This window comes from Piliocolobus tephrosceles, chromosome 8, assembly GCF_002776525.5.
Source record: "Piliocolobus tephrosceles isolate RC106 chromosome 8, ASM277652v3, whole genome shotgun sequence".
NCBI lineage: Eukaryota > Metazoa > Chordata > Mammalia > Primates > Cercopithecidae > Piliocolobus > Piliocolobus tephrosceles.
The window spans coordinates 147,029,674-147,045,382 of NC_045441.1; the positions used below are offsets into that span (position 1 = coordinate 147,029,674).

The 15,709-nt window shown below is 47.9% G+C and overlaps 2 protein-coding genes across 3 annotated transcripts in view; one reads left to right on the forward strand and one right to left on the reverse strand.

Annotated features, from left to right (window-relative positions):
• The window catches only part of ESYT2 (extended synaptotagmin 2), a 99,329-nt gene extending 92,832 nt beyond the window's left edge, over positions 1–6,497 (reverse strand). For both annotated transcript variants that reach the window (XM_023202008.3, XM_023202007.3), the window contains exon 1: positions 5,960–6,497. In XM_023202008.3, the coding sequence (XP_023057776.1) occupies positions 5,960–6,433 (474 nt within the window). In that variant the 5' untranslated portion in view covers positions 6,434–6,497. The remainder of the gene's footprint in view (positions 1–5,959) is intronic.
• WDR60 (WD repeat domain 60) overlaps positions 5,567–15,709 on the forward strand; it is a 131,343-nt gene continuing 121,200 nt past the window's right edge. The window contains exon 1 of the mRNA XM_026451500.2: positions 5,567–5,589. The gene's annotated coding sequence lies outside the window, so the exon portion shown is untranslated. The remainder of the gene's footprint in view (positions 5,590–15,709) is intronic.

A 15,709-nucleotide genomic window follows, 5' to 3' on the forward strand; every position in this document is an offset into this window, starting at 1 on the left:
CTCCGCCTCCCAGGTTCAAGCAATTCTCCTGCCTCAGCCTCCCAAGTAGCTGGGACTACAGGCACATGCCGCCATGCCCGGCTAATTTTTTTATTTTTAGTAGAGACAGGGTTCCACCGTGTTAGCCAGGATGGTCTCCATCTCCTGACCTCGTGATCCACCGGCCTCCGCCTCCCAAAGTGCTGAGATTACAGGCGTAAGCCACCGTGCCCAACCCCTCATGTCTATATTTTTTAACAGTGCTATTGAGATATAATTCACATACTAGTCAATTCACTCAAAGTATACAATTTGATGGTTTTTAGTATATTCACCATGCCTACTTCAAGGTTAAAGGCTGTGACCAATGAGGAAATCATGAAAGCCCACAGGAAAGATCACAGGTTCACTAGGTCTAACAATAACACTATTCCACAGCTCATCTTCACAGGATGGAAATTTACATTTATGAATACGTACTTATAAAATATATTATGTTTTAAGTGTATATATTCATATAAAGTATTTATATTTCAGTCCTAGCTCCATATCCTCCCATTCTTAAGTGTAGAATGATAATACTAATCTTAATAGAAGTTTTACTAAATCCACAACATACAGGCTGATGGATGCATATATCCTAAATTTAAATCTATTTTTTAGCTTAAACTAAAAGCCAGACATTTACTGCTTTAATTTTAGCCATCTTGTGGCATTAATGTTCTAACTGAATGAGGCTCTCAGACCACAGAACTGAAGCAACACAACGGTCACATCCTTTCCCTTCTGTGTGGCAGCCGCAGTGTGGGTGTAAACGAGAAACCCCAGGCAGCACCCTCATCCCTCATCCTATCTGCAGCTCCAACACTTACTCAACCACATGATCGCTTGGATTCAGGTACTAAAGTAGCACTCGTTTAAAATAGCGAAATTGTGGCTCCTGAATTAGCTGTGCCAACTATTTTCAGTTACAAGTCTTCACAACATTTTATTAAAGTATTAAGTGAAGATTAACACGAAGAATAAAAAAATAAATATTTGCCCTTTCTTTACATGAGACCACAGTGCATTATTTTCTTTTGTTCATTTGGTTCTTAGACTATACATACCGTATTTTGGCTAGAGTTAAATTTTCCTGAACTTCCCAGAAGGGCAATGGGAAGAAAGCTGTCCCCAGAGAAAGCTTGTATACAAATGTACAGAACAACATAACCAAGGAAGCTAATATGCTTTAATTCTCAATAATCCAAGTATGAGGTGATAAAAGACCAACTGTCAGAACAGTTGAGTAGTATTATCCATGACAGTATTATCCATGGCAGCCACAGAATCAGCATTTAGTGGCAATAGTAAAAGCAGGACAGAGTCAGATTTAATCCTATGAAGATCTAATATTTTCAAATAAATAAAAGCAGCAATGAAAAATTGCCCTTATTCATCTCTATAAAAACTCTTCAAGAATCTTCTTCACAGTCCTGAGCATGGTGGCATGCACCTGTAATCGCAGCTACTTGGGAGGCTCACGTAGGTGGTTTGCTTGAGTCTAAGAGTTCAAGCCGGGTGCGGTGGCTCAAGCCTGTAATCCCAGCACTTTGGGAGGCCGAGACGGGTGGATCACGAGGTCAGGAGATCGAGACCATCCTGGCTAATACGATGAAACCCCGTCTCTACTAAAAAATACAAAAACTAGCCGGGCGAGGTGGCGGGCGCCTGTAGTCCCAGCTACTCGGGAGGCTGAGGCAGGAGAATGACATAAACCCGGGAGGCGGAGCTTGCAGTGAGCTGAGATCCGGCCACAGCACTCCAGCCTGGGCGACCCAGACTCCATCTCAAAAAAAAAAAAAAAAAAAAAAAGAGTTCAAGACCAGCCTGGTTAACACAGTGAGAACTTCCTCTCTTTAAAGAATAAAAAAGGCTGGGTGCAGTGGTTCACACCTGTAATCCCAACACTTTGGGAGGCCGAGGCTGGTGGATCACCTGAGGTCAAGAGTTTGAGACCAGCCTAGCCAACATGGTGAAACCCTGTCTTTACTAAAAACACAAAAATTAGCCAGACGTGGTGACAGGCACCTGTACTCCCAGCTACTTGGGAGGCTGAGGCAGGAGAGTCACTTGAACCTGGGAGGCAGAGATTGTGGTGAGCCGAGACCATGCCACTGCCCTCCATCCTGGGCAACAGAGTGAGACTCCATCTCAAAAATAAATAAATAAATAAATAAACAAAATAATAAATAAATAAATAAATCTTCTCTTCTCCACCCAGAGTAGTCTAATTGTCCAGGGCCCATTAACACTGGGTAGACATTTAAACAACAAAAAGCCCTGTCCTCAATTCATCCAGCCTGCCAAGCCTTTCTCCTAAACAGTTGGAACATAACTGTTGATGGGAAAATAAGTGAAGAAAAATAACACTTTATTTTAAAGCTGTAGGACCAAACTTACAGAATTATCACAGTTAAGTGAAAGCCATTTTTCATATCCTAATAGCCTAAATCAGGAAGAGTATACATTTTTTCTCAAAGTATTAATACTCTTTATCTCGTTTCCATATCCAGCTTCAGTTTTTACTCAGTAAGAAGAAGAAAAGCTGTCAGTGAATATATACAAAGGTGAAGTGAGGAAATCAGTATCTCATTAATTCATGTTTTCCTATGTTTCCACTCTGCTATGAATTAATGGTTGTCAACGACATACTATGAAAACGAGTACAGTCTTTGGGATATACAAATATATCTTGTTCAAAGCAAAATACCAGCCCAAAGTTCAGAAACCCCAAGAATCAATGTATGTATGGTAAAAATCAAAGTACTGGTAATATTGGCCAGGCATGGTGGCTCACACCTGCAATCCCAGCACTTTAGGAAGTCTAAGTGGGAGGATCCCTCGAGGCCAAAAGTTTGAGAACAGCCTGGACAACATGGTAAGAACTCATCTCTAGAAAAATAAACACAAAAACAAACCCAAAGTGCAAGTAATATCGAAATCTTAACTTTTCTTATTCATAGTTTCTTCTATTATTGATGTGCTTTGACCTCCCCCCGCAAAACCCCTGCCACACAGCAGAATTTCAGGCACATTTCGAGACCATGCAACCTGCTGGTTTTATGATGAAAACAAAGTATATTATACTTTTAATAAATATCATAAAATAAATACATAAGAATACTTTAAAAGATATTTTTAAAATCTCTCTAAAACTGTGAACACAATCACTGTCAAGTTTCATGTGAATCCTTCAAGAAATGTCTTAAGCAACCTAGGCACATTGAAGTCTGTATGTGTGGGATTATGAGCTCAGGTACAAATTTGGAATTAACAAGTAAAACATTCTGGAGAAAATATAAATTCTTCATGAGGTGAACACCATAGTTCGTCAGTTTAAGTCATACAGATTAAAAACTCAAAAAGAATCTTTGGCTAAATTACATTTGTATTCTGTTTTTTTCTAAAAAAGAATTTCAGGCTAGGCACGGTAGCTCACACCTGTAATCCTAGCACTTTAGGAGGCTGAGGCAGGCAGATCACGACGTCAAGAGATCGAGACCATCCTGGCCAACATGGTGCAACCCCATCTGTACTAAAAATACAAAAATTAACTGGGCGTGGTGGTGCATGCCTGTAATCCCAGCTACTCGGGAGTCTGAGGCAGGAGAATGGCCCGGGAGGCTGAGGTTGCAGTGAGTTGAGATCGTGCCACTGCACTCCAGCCTGGTGACAGAGCAAGACTCCGTCTCCAAAAAAAATAAATAAAAGAATTTCAGTTCTTCAATAGGGCAGCAATTGCATCTGTTTATTTATCACAAGAAAATAGTCTGTGTGGCCAGGCACGGTGGGTCACGGCTGTAATCCCAGCACTTTGGGAGGCCAAGGCAGGCGGATCATGAGGTTAGGAGTTCGAGACCAGCCTGACCAACATGGTGAAACCCTGTTTCTACTAAAAATACAGGAATTAGCTGGGCATGGTGGTGCGCGCCTGTAATCCCAGCTACTCAGGAGGCTGAGGTAGGAGAATTGTTTGAACCCTGGAGGCGGAGGTTGCAGTGAGCCAAGATCACGCCATTGCACTCCAGCCTGGGGGACATGGAGAGACTCCGTCTTAAAAAAAAAAAAGAAAAGAAAATCTGTGGTTCACAAAGATTTTTAACAAGCGAATTTGATATTGGCCAATAACCAAGTTCTATGCAAGTCAGCATCATCACTTCCTGCAAATTTCAGCATTGATTACGTTGCTGTTTTGGTAATGGACGGTAATGGACTCTGTTTTTAGCCACTTTTTAATATTATGCATCGTAGTGTAATATAGACACAAAATGTCACTTTAAAGTCCTTTTCCATTTCCAAAGTGCAGCTCTTCTGTTCCTAAGTTTTTCCCACCTCGGTTCCTCTAACTTCCCGTTTTCTACACGCCCCTCGATCTTTCCCACTGCTAGCAAAAAGCTGTACCATGCCAGTTATCTTGGTTCTCCAAAAACGACTGTCCCTCATGCTCACCACGCATCGGCAGAACTGTACATTCCCAAGTCCCTTACATTATATTCTTACTCCAGTTGCAATCTGTCATCACAAAGTAGCAACTACTATCTTCTTGTCCTGGGCACGCCTCCTTTCTAATTCTTGTTTGCCATCTGTGTCATGCCTTACTTCTCACTGGAAACAGGGACCTTTTCTCCTCTAAGGGAAAATGACCCTTCCGAAACCCACTGCTGGCCACCTTCACCCCAAAGTTTACATTAAGCCTAATGGAAGTATCATTAAAATCCTCTTTCTTGCAGTGTGAAACTGTGACGCCAAGTCATGGCTAAGAAAGAATTAGGGAATGACAAGAAAAAGATATGAAGCCAACTCTTAGTGTCTATAGTCCATAAATATATGAGGTAAAGAATTGCCAGAGTTAAAAATAAAATAACATTATGACTCTTGCTATTGCTGCAACTCTTCCAAAACTTCGTGCCACACACACACATTCACAATGGATTCAGCTCGACCCCATATAAAAATGCTCAGTCTCACAATTATACTTGCAAAAAAGTGAAACAATCTTTCAATTATCTAAAATCTCCACATCTTTCAGGAGATACTCACTGCCCTTGAAATGCATCTGAAACAACCAAGACATGAGTGAGTCCTCTCCGGGTAGAAGAAAAAGTTAACTTCTCCCCCACCAGCTGTCAATACATTTTTTTTTTTAAACAGAGAGAAGCAAAAGCTGAAGCCACCTGGAGCATTTCCAGGCCGGCAGGGCGTTGGGAAGGAGCACGAAAATCGCGCTGGGCGCTCTGAGAGCCGAACCGGCCGCTCAGGCCTCTAAAGAGACCCCGCGGGCGGCACCAGAAGGAAGCGCGCGCTCCGGCAGCACCGCGGCTGAAGAGGGGGCGCCACGCCCGGTACCTGCCGCTGGCGCTCGGGGTCCGCAGGCCGGGGGAGGGAAGCGGGCTTTGTGAGGAGGAGTCTCCAGGAAGCCGCGCGGGACAGCGAGAGCAGACGCGCCCTGGACCCGGAGCCTGGGCGGGCGGGGAAGCGGAGAGGGGGGACGCCCGACTCGGACGGCGGGAAGGCACGGAGCACTCAGGACTCGGGCGTGAGCGGAGGGTGGCGGCCCCAGGCGGACAGGTTCGCAGGGAGTGGGCCGGAGGCTGGGGCGGGGCTGAGGTCTGCAGTCGCCCGAGTGGGTAGGTCGCGGGCAGGGGAGCGCCTGCGTGGACAGGCTGGGGGTCGGGGCGGGGCGGGGTCTGCACTCACCTAGGCTGGCAGGTCGCAGGAACAACCCCGGGGGTCGGGGCTGGGGTCTGCACTCGCCCAGGCGGGAGGGGAGCGCCTGCCTGGAACGGGGTGGGTGGGGGACTGCGAAGGCGGGAGTCGGGGCGGGGCTGGGGTCTGCATTCACCCAGGCGGCAGGTCGCGGGAAGGGGCGCTCCTGCCTGGACGAGGAGGGATCGGGACCGGAGGCCAGGGGTAGGGGCGGGCAGGGGTCTACACTCACCCAGGCGGGCAGGTCGCAGGCGCGCACCCCCAGGCGCACGGCGCGCTCCTCGTCCTCCAGCAGCGCCAGCGCGCGGCACAGGCGCAGGGCCTTGAGGCTGCGGCTGCGGCGGCACCAGGCGAGCAGGGCGAGGGCCAGCAGCACCCAGCTGAAGCTGAGCCCCAGGTAGCCCAGCGCGTACACGGGCAGCAGCAGCGCGAAGCTCCGCGCCAGCTGCGCCAGCAGCCCGGGCAGCTCCAAGCTCAGCACGCCCCCGGGGTTCTCAGGCGCCGCGCGGCCCCCAGCCCCGCAGGCGCCCGCCTCCGGGCCCTCGCCCCGGGCGCCGCTCATCGCCCCGCCGTGCCGCGCTGCCCTCCCGGCCGAGGCGGGCTGGGTGCTCGCGCTGATCCCGGGCGGCTCAGCCCCGCGCCAGCGCCCCTCTGAGGGGACGCGGCTCCGCCGCACGCCCGCCTCTTCCCGGGACTGCGACGTCATGACGCGGGGTGGGAGCGGCGTGGGCCTGGGGCTGGCACGTCACCGGGAGTGGGCGGGGTGGATATGACGTCATCACGCGGGGCGGGCCGTGGGCCGGGTCGACGACTAATGGAGGGGGCGGGGCAGGCGCACGACGTCATTACGCGGGGCGGTGTGTCTCGGCTGGCGGGAGTTGGGACCGGGAAGGAGAATGCTAGTTGTGTGGGTCGGGAGTGCCTGCGTCCTCTCCGAGCCCCAGCCCCACAGGGCACCCTCCCCACTCGCCGGTGGCCTCGGAGCCCGCGGGCGGTTCTGGCGCGGCGTCGCGCCGCGGCGTGGGACTCCCGAGGCGGCTTCCGGGTGCGTGGCTGCGCTCGTCGAGGCGCGGGAAGTTGCCGTCGTCAAACCCGAAGACTGACCGCCTCTGGGAGCTGCCGGCAGGCGTGGGGGTGCGCGGCCGCTGAGCGCATCCGGGGTGGCGGGGGGAAGAGAGGGCGGCGTCCGTTTTTGCGGTAACTCCCCGGCCACGAGGACCGGTGACGGGGGCGCCCTCCGGAGGTCAGACGGGCGTTGCTGGCGGGGGTCCTCCAGCATTTTTTCGGTGTGAGGTTGCGTAACCAGTGTGCAAGGTTGTGGCTTTTGCGCAGTCTCTCGGGATGGTCGTCCTGTCCGGCATTCCGGCGTGAGAACGCTGCCTCTGTGGCCCTTCCCACCCTGCTTGTCAGGGTTTTAAACACGAACGACTCCGTTGTGAGCCTGACAACTCTCACACAGTTCAGTTGGCTTTAAGATGCCTTTAATCCCAAAAACCCTCCCTGAGGGTATGGTAGTGCCGGGCAAAGACCACCGCAAGCGCCCAAGGGACGCTGTTGACACCCGGGAACTCACGCCGGGTACCACGCGGCTTCGCCAAAGGTGTTAATATTGTGGCCAACTATTAATAGCTGTTTCAGACGACTAATTTTGGGCCTTGCCTGTGATTCCTGAGATCATTTTTCAGTTAACTCAAAAACACGACTATTGATCACTTTATTTTCCAGTGAATTCAATCGAGATAATTATATTTGTTTTGAAATCTCTTTCAAGGAAACTTCAAACCAAACAGTAGCAAAGAACATCCTAGTTGACTGTTTTTGAGCATTTTCAGTGAATTCCAAGGAAATTTTTAGTGAATTTGTAACAGAGTAGGGCACTGGCAGGTACTGAATGAGTAAACAAACGCGCAGAAGCAGGGTCACCTTTCCATGGGAATCTCTCTCCCCTTATTCCCGTGGCTGCAAAATTTTGTGTGCATATGTATGTGGAGATTTTATCACATAGGTAAAACATTGCAGAGTCTAAACGCTCAACTCCAGGCAAGGGCAGTAAACCCCATGCAAGGGCTGGAAGTGGTTTCCCTTTTCTTACTCTTCACGGTCCCTAGTTTGCTGCAGCAGCAAATTATATTATGTAGATTGTAAATATGCAACCGGTTAATGCTCCTAACACCACCTTTCATTCAAAGCTAAACCTCAACACAAAAGCAAGTAATTGCCTTGTTGACGCAGAAAGGAGCCTGAGCTTTTCTTTTGCAGCTTTCCTCTACTGGAAAATTGTAGGTTTGCATCCTACAAAGACTTGCATAAACATAAGCCCCGTAAAAAATTCTGTAATCCCAGCACTTTGGGAGACGGAGAAGGGCGGACCACAAGGTCAGGAGATCAAAACCATCCTGGCTAACATGGTGAAACCCCCTCTCTACTAAAAAGAACAAGACATTATCTCCGCATGGCGGCACGCACCTGTAGCCTCAGCTGCTCAGGAGACTGAGGCAGGAGAATTGCTTGAACCCGGGAGTCGGAGGCTGCAGTGAGTCGAGATCACGCCACTGCACTCCAGCCTGGGTGACAGAGTGAGACAACATCTCAAAAAAAAAAAAAAAAAAAAAAAAAAATCCTGTGCCATGTGCCATGCAGTGGTTGACCCAAGGATGTAAACTAGATTGAAGAGAATTTCCCATGTTGCATACCAGTCAGCCCGAGTGTCCTCAGCTTCTCTCTGTGTGAGTCCCAGGCTTCCAGCCCCTCCCTGTGATTAATTGCCTGCAGAAAGCAGATCGTAAGGCCCTACCACAGTTCAATCTTACAGGTGTCCGTCTGACTGCAGGTCCAACTGGGCTCTTAGATTTTTGCTAACCTTATAACCCCTCAGTCTCCTGTGATCTTTCATGACCCCTCCATCCTTGCCTTCTTGTAACAAGAAAAAGTCTTGTAGACAAGAAAAAGTGCTGCTTTCTCTGGAGTGTCATTCCGAGTGCTCCGGTGCACAGCTGCGAAGTTCCAGCCTCCTGGTTTCAGAGGAAAGTGCTGTCTTCTGCTTAGGTTTAACTCTTCTTGCTTTTGGGTCCTCCCCAACACCTCTAAATATGTCTCATTGTGGAGGGTGGGAGCACGTGCTCTGCATCTCTTCCTTTTGGAGGTTATACCAGCAAATTAAATACACTGGGGACAGTGAAAGCCGGGTTTCTTGCTGTTGAAGAAGGTAAAAACATGGAAGAGGGAAGGCTATAAAGAACACCGAGGGATTGGATTGGAACTGGAAGTGGTAGTATGAACTCGTTTTTAAAAATATATACAGATAGATATAAAGATAGTTGTATGTTTGTGCATGCGTGTGTAGGTATATGTGCACATAAACACAGAAATATTTTCTAGTTCTGTCTGCTGAGTATCTAGATGCAATGGTACCCCAGTACCAATGATCACAGTTAGCCCCTAGATCTTAAATTCTAAATAAGGTTTTCCAACAAAAGGAATCAGGACTCTTTGGAGAAATGGTTAATTTCAGGGCTAGAGTGAAAGTACAAGATGATCCTGAATTATTTTGTTGTTCAAGGAAGTGAAGAAGTGCTCAAAGATTCACAGGCGATCAAAGGACATGGAAAGTAGCTGGAGGGAGTTCTTGCTGGTGAAATCTAGGACAATTTGAGCAACAAAACAAAGAATGATACTGGCAGATTACCACTGAGTGAGCAAAATAGTCCACACTGATGTAGATAAACCAGTGATGAATGCAGGGAAAATAGTGGAGAATGGGAGGTTCGTCTTTATAGTAGAATGTGAACTAATAAATGGAGAAGGAATTATGAGAATGGAAATCATCATTTACCAATCACTATAGTGGGGTTGTTGCAGGAGTGAGCTATATAAATGGAGGCTCAGGGGGGTAGGTGGAGATTTGATGAGGAATGAGAGTGGATATCTTTCTTCAGCATACTTTCCCATTACAAAGAGGAAAATTGAGACTTTCTGGTGGGAAACGCCAGCAGACACCAGCTTGGCCAGGTAATGTGGCACCTGTCACCAGTGGAGAAAAGTTGAAACTGAGTCCCTGTGTGGTGTGCTGAGAAGAGCACAGCAGCATGCCCGACACTTTTGCCAGAAACCACGGCCTCAGTCTAGCCTAGGGAATATCAGACAGACCCAGAAGGAAGGCCATTCTGTTTTCTTTATTACTGTCATGAGCCAGGAACAGTGGCTCACGCTTTGGGAGGCTGAGGCAGAAGGATCACTTGAGGCTGGGAGTTCAAGACCAGCCTGGGCAACGTAGTAAGACTCCATCTTTACAAAAAAAAAAAAATCTTAAAATTGCCCTGGCATGGTGGCATGAGCCTGTAGTCCCAGCTACTAAGGAGGCTGAGGCAAGAGTATCGCTTGAGCCCAGGAATTCAAAGGCTGCAGTGAGTTATGACTGCACCACTGCGGTCTAGCCTGAGTGACAGGGAAACCCTTTCTCAAATAAATAAATAGTCATAAGAGACAGGATGAAACTAAGAATTGTTCCAGATCATATGAGACTGAAGAGACGTAACAACGCCTTGTCATGTATGTTCCTGGGAGGTCCCAGACATGGGACAAGAAGTGTGGGCACAGTTGGTGAAGCTTGGGTGGGATCTATGGGTTGGACAATGTGTTGATACTGATTTCTGCATTGGGAGGGTTGCGTAGTGGAGGTGATCCTTGTTTTTAGAGTATTTGGGGGGTGCCATGGTTTAAATGTGTCCCTTCCAAAATTCAGATGTTGAAACCGAATGGCCAAGGCCTGGTGTGGTAGCTCACCGGTAATCCCAGCACTTTGGGAGGCTGAGGCAGGAGGATCGCTTGAGCCCAGGAATTCAAGACCAGCCTGGGCAACACAATGGGACCCCGTCTCTACAAAAAATTTAAAAATTACCTTGGCATGGTGGCATGTGCCTGTAGTCCCAGCTATTCAGGAGGCTGAGGTAGACCTTGGCATGGTGGCATGTCCCTGTACTCCCAGCTGTTCAGGAGGCTGAGGTGGGAGGATCACTTAAGCCCAGGAGATCAAGGCCACAGTGAGCTCTGGTCACGTCACTGCACTCCAGCCTGAGCCACAGAGTGAGACCCTATCTCAAAAAAAAAAAAAAAGAAAGAAAAAGAAACTTAGTGGTCAGTGTGATGGTGTAAGGAGGTGAGGCTGTGAGGTGACTAGGCCATGGGGCTCCCCCCTGTGGATGGAGGTAGTGACCCCTTGCAGACGAGGTTTCTGGCCAAGTGAGCACTCAACACTCCTCCTCCCACCAACAAGGTGCTGTCTTGGAAGCAGAGGAGCCCTCACCAGACATCAAACCTCCTGGTATCTTGATCTTGGATTTCCCAGCCTCCAGAATGGTAACAAATAAATTTCTGTTCTTTATAAATTACCCTATCTCAGGTACTTTGTTATAGCAGCATGTGGGTGAAGGATTACCTTGGTGCTGAGGCAAGAGACTGAAGGCACAAACTGTGTCAGTATAATAGTTAAAATAAGAATAGTTATAATACAAATTAGATATAGAGATGATCATGGACATTATCAACCGTTAGTATAAACATTATTAATCATTAGCTTTTACTATTACTCTTTGTGGTATTACTCAATTACCAAGGAATAACTGGCACGTATAGGGTCAGATACTGAAGGGACATTGTGAGAAGTGACCTAGAAGGCAAGAGGTGAGCCCTCTTGTCAACGCCTGCATAAGGGCCGCTTGAGGGATCCTTGGTCAAGTGGTAACAACAGTGCCTGGGAAGGCACCTGTTACTTAGCAGACCGCAAAAAGGAGTCTGCTTTCCTTGGAGGAGTCAGGGAACACTCTGCTCCACCAGCTTCTTGTGGGAGGCTGGATATTATCCAGGCCTGCCCGCAGTCATCCGGAGGCCGAAACCCCTCCCTGTAGTGCTCTGCTTCAACGGTCACACTCCTTGTCCACCTACATGTCCCTCCCTTACTCCTGGTTCCTCTTTGAAGTTCTTAGAAGATAGTAGAAGAAATAGTGAAAGTCTTAAAGTCTTTGATCTTTCTGATAAGTGCGTAGAAGAAAACGCTAACGTATGCTGCCTTCCCTCTCTGCTTCAGCTACCTAAAAGGGAAGGGCCCCCTGTCCTATGATCACATGCCTTGCCTGACCTTATCAATCACTTGGACGACTCACCCTCCTTACCCTGCCCCCTTGTCTTGTATTCAGTAAATATCAGCACGCCCAGACATTGGGGGTCACTGCCGGTCTCCGCGTCTTGTTGGTAGTGGTCCCCTGGACCCAGCTGTTTTCTCTTTATCTCCTTATGTCTTTATTTCCTACAATCTCTCGTCTCTGTACACGGGGAGAACACCCGCTAAGCCCTGTAGGGCTGGACCCTACAGCAGTGCAAAATGGGCTAAGATAGGAAGTGATGAATAATCATATTTGAAGCTCTTTCTCAAATGATTCAGAAAAAGACTAATGATAATGAATGTCTGTGTGTAGATAGATGATAGAGAAAAGTGGAGCAATGTGTGAGGCTAGCAATGGGAATCTGGGTGGTGGAGATAAGAGAGTTTTGTTTTTGTTTGTTTGTTTGCTTTTTTTTTTAAGATGGGGTCTTGCGGCTGGGCATGGTGGCTCATGCCTGTAATCCCTGCACTTCGTGAGGCTGAGGTAGGTGGATCACCTGAGGTCAGGAGTTCAAGACCAGCCTGGCCAACATATTGAAACCCTATTTCTACTAAAAATACAAAATTAGCTGGGTGTGGTGGTGTGTGCGTGTAATCCCAGCTACTCGGGAGGCTGAGGCAGGAGAACCACTTGAACCAGGGAGGCAGAGGTTGCAGTGAACGAAGATGGCGCCACTGCACTCCAGCCTGGGCAATGAGAGCAAAACTCCGTCTCAAAAAAAAAAAAAAAGATGAGGTCTTGCTGTATTGCCCAGGCTGGTCTTGTACTCCTGAGTTCAGGCAGTCCTCCCACCTTGACCTCCCAAAGTTCTGGGATTTCAGGTGTGACTCACCATGCCCGGCCAGAGACAAGGGAGCTTTTTATACTTGCATATGTTCCTTAAGTTTGAAATTATTTCATAATTTATTTTTAAAGCCCATATTTCAATCGAATGGCCAATTAAAAATGCATATCTGATTGAATCTCTTCCCTGCTTATAAAATATTTCCTTTTCTGAAGGTATGAAGTTAAAGCTCCTTAGTGTGACAGAGCTTTTCAAAATGTGACCGGACTTGTCTGGCCACAATTCCAGCCACTTTTTCCTATGTGGTGTCATGCTGCCAGTTATTCTCAAATCACTGGATATGGTTTGGATGTCTGTCCAAATCTCATGTCGAACTGTGATTCCCAATGTTGGAGGTGGGGTCTGGTGGGAGGTAATTGGATCATGGGAGCGGATCCCTCCTGAATGCTTTTGCACCATCCCCTTGGTGTTGAGTGAGTTCTCGCTCAGTTAATTCACGTGAGATCAAGTTGTTTGAAAGAGTCTAGGACCTCTCCCTTCTCTCTCTTGCTCCCTCCCTCACTATGGGACATGCCTGATCCCACTCTACCTTCTGCCATGAGTAAAAGCTCCCTGAGGTCTCACCAGAAGCTGAGCAGATGCTGGCACTATGCTTGTACAGTCTGCAAAACCCTGAGCCAATTAAACCTCTTTACTTTGTAAATTACCCAGCCTCAGGTATGTCTTTACAGTGACACAAAACGATCTAACATACCATCTCTGTCCTGGACATTCTTGTTGTCCTGTTGGTAAACTGCTGTTCACATTTCAAAGTCCAATGTGTGTGTGTCCACGTCTGGGATGGCTTTTGTGTGTCTTCCTCACCACAGCAGTCATCTCTGTACCTTGTGCTTGTCACTGAAATCACCTTATCTACTGAATACAGCTCCACTTCTTTGGACTTGTCTCTTTTTGGAGATGCTGGTCCTCAGGAGCCCCGGAGGCAGCCCTGTGCATATGAGGGGGATCCCCAGTATTCTTGGGGGAAGTTTGAATTTGATGGTACATATTAGAATCCCCAACTAAAGCCATATGTCAAGTCACAAGCTCCATTTTAGTTTTTATCAGTAATGAGGATGATATTTTGCATGGCTTAGCAAATGCCAAATGCATGGGTCCTCTACTTGGGTCTTCTAAGGTGAAGTCAAGGTGTTGGCTGAGCTTGTTCTTGTGGGAGCTCAGGATCCTCTCCTAAGCTCGTTTAGTGCATTGGCAGAGGTCAGTTCCCTACAGGGTTGTGGGACTGAGGTCCCACTTCATGCTGGCTCTTGGCCTTCCATGGGGCCCTCCACAGGCCTCTCACAACACGGCGTTTGCTTTGTCTTCTTCCAGGACAGCCCATGTGTTCTCTCTGACATGTTGGCTTTGCTTTTTAAGATCAGGCCCACCAGGATCATCTCCCTTTTGACTAATTCAAAGCCAACTGATTAGTAGACTAATCACAGGGTGACAGCCCATCACATTCACAGGTTCTGCCCACCCTCAAGGAGAGAGGACTATCAAGAGCGTGGACCACAAGGGAGACTTCTACCTGCACTACCTCGTAATTGGTAGAGAGAAGAGGAGCATTGACTGGCCCTCTGAAATTCCAAAAAGTAGTTCAATTATGGTTTTTCTGTAATAGTGGATAATTTATAAATTTATAAAACAGGGTTATAATTTTGTCATTCCATACATTTTCGTCTTTCCTAAATGCTTATAATTCAGGTAATAATGTATAATCACCATAATAACAAAATTATTAATAACTTTAATAACTGAGAGTCCATTCTCACATGGCTATAAAGAAATATCTGAGATTGGGTAATAGATAAAGAAAAGAGGTTTAATTGGCTCACAGTTCCTGAGGCTGTACAGGAAGCATGGCGGCTTCTGCTTCTAGGGAGGCCTCAGGGAGCTTCCAGTCATGGCAGAAGGGAGAGTGGCAGTGGGAATCTTATGTGGCAGGAGGAGCAGGACCTAGAGAGAGGGGGAAGGAGCCACACTTTTAAACAACTAGGTCTCACGAGAACGCACAATCGTGACACAGTACCAAGGGAATGGTGCTAAATGATTCATGAGAAACCGCCCTGTGGGCCAGTCACTGCCCACCAGGCCCCACCTCCAGCCCTGGGGATTGCAATTCAACATGGATTTGGGCAGGGACACACATCTCAATAACATTTACTGAGTGCTGGGTTTGTGCTGGGCACGCAGCTGGATTCTTTGGGTGCTTGGTTTGCGCTGGGCACCATGCTGGATTCTTCACATAGTTACTCATTGAATCTTCACAGTTGCTCTACAGGGTGGCTCCCATTTTTATAGAAGAGGAAATGGAAATACAATGTAGTCAGACAAATTGCCCAAATTCACATAGCTACTGAGAGGCCGTCAGGGTTATGGACTCAGGCAACTGGACTCCACTGCCAGTGTTAGGCCAGTTCGAGATCCTGCCACTTTGTGTCATTGTCTTGCTTGTGTTAACATTGTAGGTAGGCTTCGTGCAGTACTGTGCATACAGACATTATGCTAATATAACCCTATAACACCTGACTGCAAAACCCAAAGAGGATGGGAGAGGAAGGTGGTTGCTTTTTCTTTCTTTTTTTTAAAGAGATGGGGTTTCTGGCCGGATGCAGTGGCTGGCGCCTGTAATCCCAGCACTTTGGGAGGCCGAGGTGGGCAGATCACGAGGTCAGGAGATCAAGACCTTCCTGGCTAACACGGTGAAACCCCGTCTCTACTAAAAATACAAAAAAATTAACCGGGCGTGGTGGCGGGCGCCTGTAGTCCCAGCTACTCAGGAGGCTGAGGCAGGAGAATGGCGTGAACCTGGGAGGCGGAGCTTGCAGTGAGCCGAGATCTCACCACTGCACTCCAGTCCGGGCCACAGAGCGAGACTCTGAAAAAAAAAAAAAAAAAAAAAAATAGAGAGAGAGATGGGGTCTTGCTCTGTCACCAGGCTGGAGTGCAGCCCCCACCTCAAACTTGGCTCACTGCAGCCTCAGCCTCAAACTTGGCT